The following is an 11,804-nucleotide window of genomic DNA, read 5'->3' on the forward strand; positions in this document are numbered from 1 at the left end:
CCCCACCCAAGGCCTGGGAGCAGCCGTAGCAAACTGCTTACACGCTTACCTGGTTTTATAAAATTTGCAAATTCAGACATTTTAGCTGGAATCTGTTAAGCCTGCTATCTCTTTCCACTCTCACTTCCTCTTCATCACATTTCCACTCCTGTCAGGAGGCCTTGGTGTGGCCACAGGTACTGTGTATTTGTCATTTATTTGTTTCTTACAGAGGGCTTCCGAAATAGTATAAGCTTTAGGCCCCACCAAACCTAGAGTGGCCTCTGCCTCCAACCTAGTTTGGCAAAGGGGCAAGGGTGGGGCTGGACTATTGTCCCCACCTTCCTTTTTATGATCCTTAGGGCAGACATTCTTGCAGACCCATTGCTGGGTAGATGTTCTCTTTCTTTATGAAATTTATTATGATTTAAAAATATACATAGTAAAAATAAACAAACAATGCCAAAGAGTATATAATGCAAATTGGGTCACACAACCAAAAAAAAAGACCCAAACTTGTTGCTGTCAAGTCAATTCTGACTCACAGCAACCCTACAGGACAGAGTAGAACTGCCCCGTAGGGTTTCCAAGGAGCGGCTGGTGGATTCGAACTGTCGACCTTTTGGTTAGCAGCCAAGCTCTTAGCCACTTCACCACCAGGGCTCCAACTGGGTCACCAGCCCACCCCAGATTGCCGGACCCATGCCTCATAGGGATAATGCCACAAATATTTGCTGGTGGATATTTCCAGAAATTAAATATATATTTATTACATAAAACCAAACCAAAGGCCATTGAGTCAATTCTGACTCATAGTAACCCTACAGGACAGAGTAGAACTGCCCCATAGGGTTTCCAAGCAGTGGCTGGTGGATTCAAACTGCCGACCTTTTGGTTAGCAGCTGTAGCTCTTAACCACTTGTGTCAGCAGAGCTCCATATATATACGTATACATACATGTCTATACATATAAAATACACATACGTACATATAAAACCAGTTATTGTCCAGGTGATTCTGAATCATGGAGACCCCATGTGTGTCAGAGTGGAACTGGGCTCCATATGGTTTTTAATGGCTGATTTTTCTACTGAGGTGCCTCTGGGTGAACTCAAACTCCCAACCTTTCAGTTAGTAACCAAGGGCATTAACTGCTTACATTAATTTAAAAAAAAAAAAAAGTTGCCACCAAGTCAACTTCGACTCATAACGACCCTACAGGTCAGAGTAGAACTGCCCCATAGGGCTTCCAAGGCTGTAAATCTTCACAGACGCATGTTGTCACTTCTTCCTCCCATGGAGCAGCTGGTGGGTTCAAATCACCAGCCAAGCCAAATGCCTCACCACTTCGCCACCAGGGCTCCTTACCGTTTGCATAGCTTCTATTTTTTATATGAATGGAAGCATATTTATGCACCATTCGGTACTTAATAGACCTTATTAATCTTTCTAGGTCTCCACCTAGAGTTAGACTTAGTTCTTTTCAACCCCTGCACAGATTGCATGTGCCGAAATGAATCTAACCAGATGGGGCAGATTTCATCATGTCCATCCTTAATTAATTGCACTTGTCCTCATGATCAACTTGATCTTGCACAAGACATCACAAGGCTGTTGTCTGTTTCACGATCTTTTCTAGTGAGGTGGGTTTTCCCATCCTACATCTATGAAATCTCACTAAAACAGCCACACAGGTGGATCACGAGGTCGGTCACGATGTGTCCGGAAAGCTGCTGTCTGCTTAAAATAAAACTCTGATCCGTTAAGATTAATGATAGACCAGAAGCCTACATGGGGACAGAAGCCCCCACCTTCCCCCTCAAAGATCCACTTCCGGAGAAGAGGAGTTTAGATAGCGAAGCCTGCCCGGTGGAGGCCGCCCAGTGCTGGGTCACACGCTGAAATGAGTCAGCCCTGGTTTGTAAACCACACTATCTGGCTGCCGGTCTCTCATTCAGTTATTCGGAGTCTAAATCTTTCAGCCTGGACCCTACAGGGCGGGGCCGGAATGCAAAGCCAGAGCATTCTGAGGGAGCAGCGCCACCGCGAGGCCAGCCGTGGTGGAGGCGGCGGCGAGATTGGCGCGCTCCCAACGCAACAGCCGATCTGGAGGGGGTAATCTGGTCGGGTCGCCGGAGCCAGCCTCCCCTTCCCACCTACGACCTCAGGGGGTCTGTGTTTGGTTTGATTAAAGGAATGACAGTTTTTCTGACCCTTTCTTTTCTGCCAACCAGCCAGCAAGCCCACCGGAGAGACCCTAGCGGCTACACGAGTCCGGGAACATAGTCACACAGTAAAATCAGTTGCCTGGAGTCTGTTCCGACTCATGCAGACCCCATGTGTGTAAGAGCAGAACTGGGTTCCATACGGTTTTCAGGGGCTGATCTTTTGGAAGTAGATTGCCAGGCCTTTCTTTTGAGGTGCCTATGGGTGGACTCGAAACGCCAAACTTCCAGTTAGCAACTGAGAGCAAGTTAACCATTTGCAGCCCCCATGGACTCCCAGTCACAGTAAGTACTCAGTAAGTGTACATTCAGTGAATGAAAGTGCCCCATTAAGTGACTCTTCAGCACTCCGCACTCCATGTTTACATTACAGTCCCCATTCCGTGAGTGGGGGCTTCATTAATATCCGTCCAGGACCATTAGAGTTAGTTCCCTATGAGGAGCCAGAGAGATTGACTGCTAACCAAAAGGTCAGCAGTTCAAATCCACCAGCCGCTCCTTGGAAACCCTATGGGGCAGTTCTACTCTGTCCTATAGGGTTGCTATAAGTCGGAATCCACTCGATGGCAATGGGTTCTCATTGAGGGTAGGGGTGGGGAGTGCATAGGCTTCAAAACCAAAAATCAAACCCCTTGCATAGGGTCCATTCCGACTTACAGTGACCCTATGGGACAGAATAGAACTGCCCCGCAGGGTTTCCAAGGCTCTAATCTTTAGGAAGCCAACTGCCAAATCTTTCTCCCGCTAAACTACTGGTGGGTTCCAACCGCCGTCAAACCGGTTAGCAGCCAAGCGCTTTACGCACAGAGCCACCAAGGCTCCTTCACAGGGTTGTTGTTAGGCGCCATCAAGTCGGTTCCGACACAGGATTCCTGTTGCCCTGGAGTCGATTCCAACTCACGGCGACCGTATAAGACAGAGTAGAACTGCCCCATAGGGTTTACAAGGAGCGCCTAGGTGGATTCGAACTGCCGACCCTCTGGTTAGCAGCTGTAGCTCTTAACCACTATGTCACCAGGGTTTCTGACACAGGGTTAGGTTTAGCCAATTCAGGGCGCTTATCTGGGAGACTACAAGTTCCAGAATGCATCCTTTCATTAGCATAGGGAGAGGCCGAGGTTGCTGGAGCATTGCTTCCTGGGACTTGTAGTCTTCACCTTGTTTGTGATGCAGGCGGAAGTAGGAGGGAGAGGGAAGAGGGAGTAAACCATTGCCACGTGACGCTAGGGATCAGGTGGTTGGCCCGGCCTCCGCGCAAGACCTATGATTGGCTGACTCAAATACGATCGACGCCACTGGGGGCGGGCCAAAGAGGAGCGCAAGCGCGCTGCATTGCGAGTCTCGGGACCACTTTCCGAGACTATGGCGCTCAACAAGAATCACTCGGAGGGCGGCGGAGTGATCGTCAACAACACCGAGAGGTGAAAACACAGCGGAAGAATCCTGGAGGACTGAAGGGAGGGCGTCGATGGAGTGGGCGGCGGGCGGCGGGGAATAAACCCATAAGGAGGGGGCCCTGCTGGGGTGCGGCGGGAGGGGAGGGTAACGGCTTGGGGCGGGGCTGGAGGGAGGTGGGTGGGTCGTGGGGGAGGGGCCGGGATGTTTCGTTCAGCTGCGGGTGGGGTAGGGAGCTGGGAAGGGGAGGGGGTTCGAGGAGAGGTGGACCTCGGGTGGTTCTTGAGCCCCCTTCCCAGAGTCGATGACTTTAATAAGAGCTGGGAAGAGCCTTAGACAAACGTAATTGTCATTTATCGGGCGTTCACTACATTACTACGTGTCGAGCACTGCGTCTGTTCTACCCGATTTAATACGTGATAGTGCGGCAGATACTATTATACACATTTTACAGGTAGGGGAGCTAAGGTACAGAGAGGGTAAATAACTTGCGCGAGATCACAGACCTGTAAGTAACAGAGATGGGATTCCAGGCAGTCAGTCCTGACCCCAGAGTCAATAGCCTTAACTACACGGTATACGGTCTTCCAGTATGTTCCGGAACTGCTCAGTTTACAGAGAAGCCGAGGCTCTGAATGTGAAATTGCTAGAAGTTTACAGAGAAGCCGAGGCTCTAAATGTGAAGTTGCTAGATAACCTTTGTCTAGTGTCTGACGGTTCCTGGCACGGTGCCGGTCCTTGTAAAGGTTGGTCCCTTGCCACTTAGTCTTGAATGCCCATTGACCAGAGATCTCCAACTCCAAGGTTCTTTCTACATCCCTACCCAATCCATTCTTCCTCTCCTTCAAGGTGGGGATGGCTGTCTCTCCTCTCAATCCTTGGCCGTTGAGAATTGGGCCAGCCAGCCCTCATTTGAAACAATGGAGGGCTTCTTGGTGTCAGAAGGAGCTTAGGAACCTGAGTCCCCACAGGAGACACGATGGAGTCAGGGCCAGCACCCAGTCTGGGACCTGTCACCCAGGAGTGCTTGATGAGTCAGAGGAGACAGCTTGGATGAACTTGAGCCTCAGAATTCTGACTTCCCCTCCATATTAACCTACCCAGGATCTGATGCCCAGCCTGTTTCTGGTAATTTCTATGAGCTGTGCTTTTCTTTTCTATGACCAGTTCTCTTATCCACTTGTCTCCCCTCCCCAGTCAAGAATGTTATGGTATTTGGGAGGAGGGAGGAGACAGTGGAGCCATGTGAACTTGACCTTTTTGTTTTGTAATCAGCATCCTCACACTGCTCACTGGTTTGTAACCTGTCTGTGTGCAGCCAGCTCCTGGCTCTGGGCGGTCACCTTTGGGAACATCTCCTGGGACTGTTTTTCTTTCTCTCTCGGCAGGACTTAGTGCTGAGACAAAAATGTATTCTGCTAGTTCTCCTATCTGGCTGGGCTCCATGACTATTAAAGTAGGGTGTGCCTTGCTTTAGAAAATTCTTCAGCCTCATTTCTGAAAAAAAAAAAAATTGTGTGTACAGTGACTGAAGTTTAAAGCCAATGTTTAAAATAAACCAAACAGGTTACCACTGAGTTGGTTCTGTGTCACAGTAGAACTGGGCTCCATAGGGTTTTCAGTGGCTGATTTTTCAGTAGATCACCAGGCATTTCTTCCGAGGCACCTCTGGGTGGTCTTGAACCTTCAACCTTTGGTTAGCAACTGAGCATGTTAACCATTTGCACCACCCAGGGACTCTGATGTTTAAAACAGTGAATCTTACCTTCAAGTCGTGAACCCTTTTGAGGGTGATGAGAGTGATGGACCCTCCCAGAACAGTGAACATACACGATCATTTCAAGGGCTCCACAATCTAGTCCCGGTGGACCCAGGTTAAGAACCTCAAGTTTGAAGGAACCCTGAAGGAAGCCTTTTTGTAAGTTGTAAAGTCACGTCGTAGAATTTTTATATATAGACATAAAAACAAAACAAGAAATGGAACAGAACACATATCACAAAATAGAATCGTTAACCCAGATAATCCATCCTGCCTCTGGAGGGACTGTGGCATCTCCAGAGCCTTGTAGCTCCCCCACTGCGCTGCTCATGTGAGGGCTGTGTAAGTGGGCATTAGGAGAATTCTGCAGAACCCCAGCTCACGCATCTCATCAGTGGCTGTATTAACAGTTTCCTCCATTCATACGAGAGGAGGTGCCGGCCAACTGCTAATCGGCAACAGCTCACCTGGAGGGGTGAGTCCCCGGGGTCCAGATCCTGTCTCCATGTAGTCTCATCACGGCTTGTCCCCTCTTGTCACAGCATCCTGATGTCCTATGACCATGTGGAAGTTACGTTCAATGACATGAGAAACATGCCTGAGGCCTTCAAAGGGACCAAGAAGGGCACCGTCTACCTGACCCCATACCGGGTGAGTCACACAGAGGGACAGTTGGTTTTGAGGCTTGTTGCCGTTGGAGGCAGATGGGAGTCTCGGGTCTGCCTCGGCCTCGTGGGTTGAGTGGCCTCTGAACTCTTGCTCTGTGTTTCGCGGTCCCATGCACCCGGATTTGAGAACCACCAGCCTCCTTGTGCAGCTGACCTGGCCTCTGGGCAGTGGATCCATGCAGATTCCAGAGCTGCTGCTGTAAAGTCTCTGTGTCGTTGTGTGCGGCCGCTGGCATGACCTAGGCCTGGAGTCGAGAGGCTTTATGATGTCAGTTTCTGTCAGAGTAGCTGGTGGGACCTCTGGGCACACTCAGAGTGACAAACGTGCAAGCAGGACCCAGCATTGTGGCCACAGCCTTTGGACTGGGCAGAGCCCAGCAAACCCACAGAGTGAGAAGTGTCAGGCTACAGCGGGGCCTTGCCTAGGGGGCAGAGAGTTACCCACTCGAGCTCTGAGAGGTTTCCAGAGAATACACCTGTAGCTCCCCAAGAGATAGACTTAAAGACGTTGAAGGAGGGAAGCAGGGAGTGGGGTGTCACAAAACCCCATCTCTGGGGGTTTGAGTTGGCATCTTCACTTGCACATTGTAGCCATGGTTATAACATGTGTTACACCGAGCAAGGGGTGGGTGCCTCTACTGCTGTTGGGACAGAGTGGCATGCTGGGGGAAGGCAGCCCCGCCTCCCGGGATCTGACACCACCCTGCCGCTCCACAGATCTCAGTTCTGTGAAGCTCAGGCTAAAGGCCCACCTCCTCTTCAGGAATCCGGGCTTCACCCCTGCCTGCTCTTCCCCGAACTCTGCAGGCCCCTTTGCTCAGGCACCACCTCCACCACCTCCTCATCGCCACTGAAATCACAGAACAGTCTCTCTTTTTCACAGCGATGGCTACACGTGACACATTTTTCTGCAGCTAGACTGCACGGAAGGCCCTCTGCTTTCAGGAGCATCTGGAGCTCTGGGGCTGCTAGACCCTGGCCAGGGCGCCTCTGGCACAGGAACCGACTCATCACACACAGGAAGCAGACAGGAAGTGACTGCGGAACGGGCTCGGGTCCAGTCAGTGACAGCCTTGTCCTCTTTCCCTGCAGGTCATTTTTCTGTCCAAGGGGAAGGATGCCATGCGGTCCTTCATGATGCCCTTTTATCTGATGAAGGACTGTGAGATCAAGCAGCCTGTGTTTGGTGCAAACTACATCAAGGGGACCGTGAAGGCTGAAGCAGGAGGTGGGTGACGAGAACTCAGGGACCCAGGCGGGGCTCCCTGAGAGGTACTCCAGGGGTTCTGACTGCTGCCTCGAGCTGTCCTGTGTGGACCCTTGCCACTCTAGCCTTGACCTCGTCCTAGATCTGTATTTACTCCCAAGACCTCCACGTGGGCTGCCAGCTGGTCAGCAGAGGCAGGTTTTGGTGCCGAGAGCTGGGGAATGCTGGCATTAAGGATGGCGGCTCCCATCACCTTGCAGACAGTAAATCAGCAGAAAAACTGACAACTAAGCACAAGGGCTTATTGTCCTCCTGGGTACGTGGAAGGAGCTGGATCCCGTTCTTGGGAGGGGCCTTTTGTTAGAGCAGGGAAAGGGAGCTGCCCCTTTGTGACAAGCAGGGCACCTCTGCAGGCGCCTGAGACCTCTGCGTTGAACTCGCCTCCCCCACACCAGCTGGGCCAAGCCTTGCTGTTGAGGAGCTCATGGTCTCCCTTGGGCCGCAGCCAGGTTGGAAGGGCCAGAGGCCCCCGCAGACCTCCAGGCTGAGAGGTCTGCTCTGAGCTGGAGCGTCAGCTGTTGCTGCGGGTACCTGTCCGTGTGAACCTGCCAGTTGCTGTGTAGAAGGTGCTGAGAAATCCCCTTGATGTTAGATCCAAAGTCCAAGCGTGCTTCCCGGGGTGGGGGTGGGAGGTCCAGCCCCTGTTCGGAAGGATCCCGCAGGCACGTGGGCGGCAGGCCTGGAGCAGCAAGGGGACGGGAGAAGTCCCGATCAGATTTCACCTGCTGTTTAGCCAGCCTTTTCCTGGAAGCCTCCAGATGTTGAATGGGGGCCTATAGAGGCTAATAGCCATCTCTCCGGACATAACCTGCTTTCTTTTTCCGAGCTGTTTGTTCACTCTTCCCTTCTCAGGTGGCTGGGAAGGCTCTGCCTCCTACAAGTTGACCTTTACAGCAGGGGGCGCCATTGAGTTTGGACAGCGAATGCTACAGGTGGCGTCTCAAGGTATTAAGGCTCTGAAGATTAGGGACCGAGAACACCCTGAATGCATGGGGTTTGTTTTCCTTATTTGTTTGAGCTTGTTGATTCTTTGTTTCGTTATTTAAGCACTGAAGAGCTCGGTTCCTGGGCTGACTGGGGCTGAGAGTTGGCAGGAAGCCTATAGTTGGCATCGACCCTGTCCTCTCCCTCAAGTACTGCTCCCCAGCCCGCCCCAGCGCAGGTTTATGGCATTTTGACAAAGCTGTTCGGACGTGAGGACATTTTAACAGGACTTTGCACAAACAAACAAAAAACCCAACTACTAAACGTGCACTTTATAAATTGCCGAGTGCTGTGTTCAGTAGACACCCTCGCCTCGCCCCGCCCCTCACCCAGCTACTCCTTTACCGTCCGCGGTCCTCCCCTCTGTCCGTCCTCTACCCCTGCCCTGGACCTGTCTGTTCACCCTCCACCCCTTCCCTGGACCCCTCTCTCCACCCTCCACCCCTGCCCTGGACCCCTCCCTCCACCCTCCACCCCTGCCCTGGACCCCTCTCTCCACCCTCCTCCCCTGCCTTGGACCCCTCTCTCCACCCTCCTCCCCTGCACTGGACCCCTCTCTCCACCCTCCACCCCTGCCCTGGATCCCTCTCCCCACCCTCCACCCCTGCCCTGGACCCCTTTGTCCCTTACGTCATCCCTTCCCGCAGCCAACTCAGGTGGGGGTTGCGGAGGGGCATCTGCTGTGCACATTTCTGGACCTGCAACTTCCTCAGCAAGTGATGAGGCCGCCCTCCCCCCAGCCATCTAGGCAGGTGACGCTCACGTCTCTCTCCCCTTGTGCTTATAGCCTCCCGAGGTGAAGCCCCCCACGGAGCCTATGGGTACTCTTACATGCCCAGCGGGGCTTATGTCTTTCCCCCGCCCGTCGCCAATGGAATGTACCCCTGCCCTCCTGGCTACCCCTATCCACCGCCCCCACCTGGTGAGTGTCCTTTGCTAACCCCCCACCCACCCACTAACCACCCCCACCCAGGCCAGGGGGTTGCCAAGGGAGACTTGCTCTTCGACCTGCTGCAGGAATAACTAAGGAGCTGGCCAGGCCTCGGAGGACTCCATGGGCAGCCTTCCCCAGGGAGCGGGGCCAGGGTGCTCACTGGGTCCCTGTCGCTCTCTTGCCAAGCAGAGTTCTATCCAGGACCTCCCATGATGGACGGGGCCATGGGGTACATGCAGCCCCCGCCACCGCCCTATCCTGGGCCCATGGAGCCCCCAGTCAGCGGCCCTGACGTCCCTTCCACTCCTGCAGGTAAGGCCCCTGGGGTGCTGGCTCCTGCTAGCAGTCTTCCGGGACCGGCCTTCTCCCATGGGCACGTACAGGACCTCAGAGCATGGCAGCAGGCTGGCTGGAGCCCCACAGGATGAGTGAGCTCTGGACTTAGGAACTTCCTTAAGCTCAGGGATAGGACACTTCCGATCAGAAGAGGCCATGTTGCGGCCTGGTGGTGAAGGGGTGGAGTCCAGTCCCCACTCCATCCCTTAGCTGGCCAGGAATGCCTCCCCACTATATCTGTTTTCTTATCTATAAACAGGTAGTAACAGTTATTAGAGTCCCTGAGGGGTGCAGATGGTTAACTCTCAGCTGCTAACCAAAAAGTTGGAGGTTCGAGTCCACTCACAGGTGCCTTGGAAGAAAGGCTTGGCAGTCTGTTTCTGAAAAATCAGCCATTGAAAACCGTCTGGAGCACAGTTCTACTCTGACGCATGGGGTTGCCACTGAATCAGAGCAGACTGGTGGTTAACATTAGGACCCCATAGGATCGTGGTGAGGACTAGGTGAGGGGGAGACACACAGGGGCAGGAAAGGTCACTGCCTAGCGCGTGGTGAGCGCTCTGCACACTGCTGTTGTTATTGGTGGGTCAGGGCTGACCCTTCCACCCTGGGCTGAGCTCGGTGGGAAGTTGGAAGAGGAGAAGGGCTTGTCGCCTGGGCTCACTGTGCATGTGTGTTTGCTCTCGTGCAGCAGAAGCCAAGGCTGCAGAAGCAGCTGCCAGCGCCTACTACAACCCAGGCAACCCACACAACGTCTACATGCCCACGGTGAGCGCGCAGCGTGGCACAGCCCGGGCCAGCCCCTCTGCCACGGTTTACTGGGACCTAAAGGCAGGGAAGACCGCTGTGAACCTTCTGATCTTTTTTTCTTTTTCAGAACCAGCCTCCACCACCTCCCTACTACCCCCCCGAAGACAAGAAGACCCAGTAGACCCCTGATGCTGCACTGCCTCCCACCGCTCATTGCTCCTTCCTGCCCCTCCACTGGGGCCAAGTTGGGGGCTGGGGAGGTGTGGGGAGGACCTTGTTCTTCCAGGTTGGATGATAAACAGCAAGCAGGAACTAGCATTGGTGGGAGGGAGGGACCCTTGTCTGGAGAGGTGCTTCCCAGTTTCCTACACTAGCTCAGAGCCCATGGGCACTGTCCGCTGAGCTTCCCTCTCCATCTCTGGGACTTGCCTCAGGAGCTCGGGTGTCCCCCTTGTTCCTGTTTCCCTCAAGTAGCTTCTCCCCAGGGAGGGACTCTGGCCACCTCCTCCACTGCAGTCCAGTCTCTTGTCTTGGTAGCCACTGTGTATCAGCTGCCTCTAACCCCCTGAGCTTGACAGACCAGGCCTGGAAGAGAGTCCAGCCCCTTCCGCCAAGGGGCCCCTGCCAGGCCCACCCACATTCCCTGCGCTGGCCTAGCCCTGGCGGTGGGAGGCCACAGTCCCGCCCAGATGTCGGTCCACATTCCATTCCTGGCCCAGGCCCAGCCCCAGCCCCGGTCACACGGCCTTCCTTTCCCTTTCCTGTCCTTGGTCATTCTGTTGCCACCTCTATGTGACTTTAACGTGGGCTGCCAGGGCTTGGGTGGCATCAGGCCAAGGCCACGGTGGCTGAGAGAAAGCCCCTCTGCTTCCCTGCGCGTGTTTCTGGAATTTGTTTCCCTTGCCTTTTCACACTTCTTTTCCTCTAGAAGGGGCTTCTCGGACTGGAACTGGAGAGGGCATGTCCATCCCATCATGTCCCCGGGGCTGCCCGGGGGCTGGGAGAAGGGCCCCTTCCCTTTGCGCTTCCTGCCTGGTTGGTAATATGCCCCCGATGCACTAAAATATGCTCTCATTCGCTCCTGGACTGGCCCTGAAGTGAGAAGGTGGTTATTTAAAGAGAACTCCCTATTTATTTGACAAGAATCTAGTTAATATATTAATGTGAAATAAAACCCTGTTTGCACCTTGATCTGTTTGCTGAAAATGTGAAGTAGTAAAAATGGAGTAACGACTACCTGGCTCTGTGTGGTGGGAGAAGAGCTGTCTGGCTCCTGAGGGTGGGGGGAGGCTTAGGGCCGCTCCCTCCCACGTGAGAGTCCCTTGTTCTCAGGCCCATCTGGTCGCCACTTGGCTAAGGCCTCGCCTCTCCTCTCCCGGCCCTCTCCTGCCTCCATTTCCACAGAAGTTGCTAGGCAACCAGGCCACACCCAGAGTCCGCGGGACCTGGCTCAAGCAAGGGCTGCTGCAGAGCCCAGGAAGTTCCTGGGCGGGAGGCCGTTGGAGGC

The 11,804-nt window shown here is 53.6% G+C and overlaps 1 protein-coding gene across 1 annotated transcript; it reads left to right on the plus strand.

Moving 5' to 3' along the window:
* Positions 1-3,383: 3,383 nt before the first annotated feature.
* WBP2 (WW domain binding protein 2) lies at positions 3,384-11,724 on the plus strand. The gene is made up of 8 exons (XM_004374143.2): positions 3,384-3,625; positions 5,901-6,009; positions 7,119-7,254; positions 8,146-8,238; positions 9,065-9,199; positions 9,401-9,523; positions 10,239-10,315; positions 10,425-11,724. The coding sequence occupies exons 1-8, from the start codon at positions 3,567-3,569 to the stop codon at positions 10,476-10,478; spliced, it is 786 nt and encodes a 261-aa protein (XP_004374200.1). The 5' UTR covers positions 3,384-3,566; the 3' UTR covers positions 10,479-11,724.
* The last annotated feature ends 80 nt before the right edge of the window (positions 11,725-11,804 follow it).

This window comes from Trichechus manatus, unplaced genomic scaffold, assembly GCF_000243295.1.
Source record: "Trichechus manatus latirostris isolate Lorelei unplaced genomic scaffold, TriManLat1.0 scaffold00028, whole genome shotgun sequence".
Classification (NCBI taxonomy): Eukaryota; Metazoa; Chordata; class Mammalia; order Sirenia; family Trichechidae; genus Trichechus; species Trichechus manatus.

Bases quoted from the DNA above. Each gene is read 5' to 3' on its own strand.
- WBP2 (XM_004374143.2), top strand. From the start codon at position 3,567: ATGGCGCTCAACAAGAATCACTCGGAGGGCGGCGGAGTGATCGTCAAC. The intron at 7,255-8,145 runs GTGGGTGACGAG...TTCCCTTCTCAG, and splicing joins CGTGAAGGCTGAAGCAGGAG to GTGGCTGGGAAGGCTCTGCC. The intron at 9,524-10,238 runs GTAAGGCCCCTG...GCTCTCGTGCAG, and splicing joins CGTCCCTTCCACTCCTGCAG to CAGAAGCCAAGGCTGCAGAA.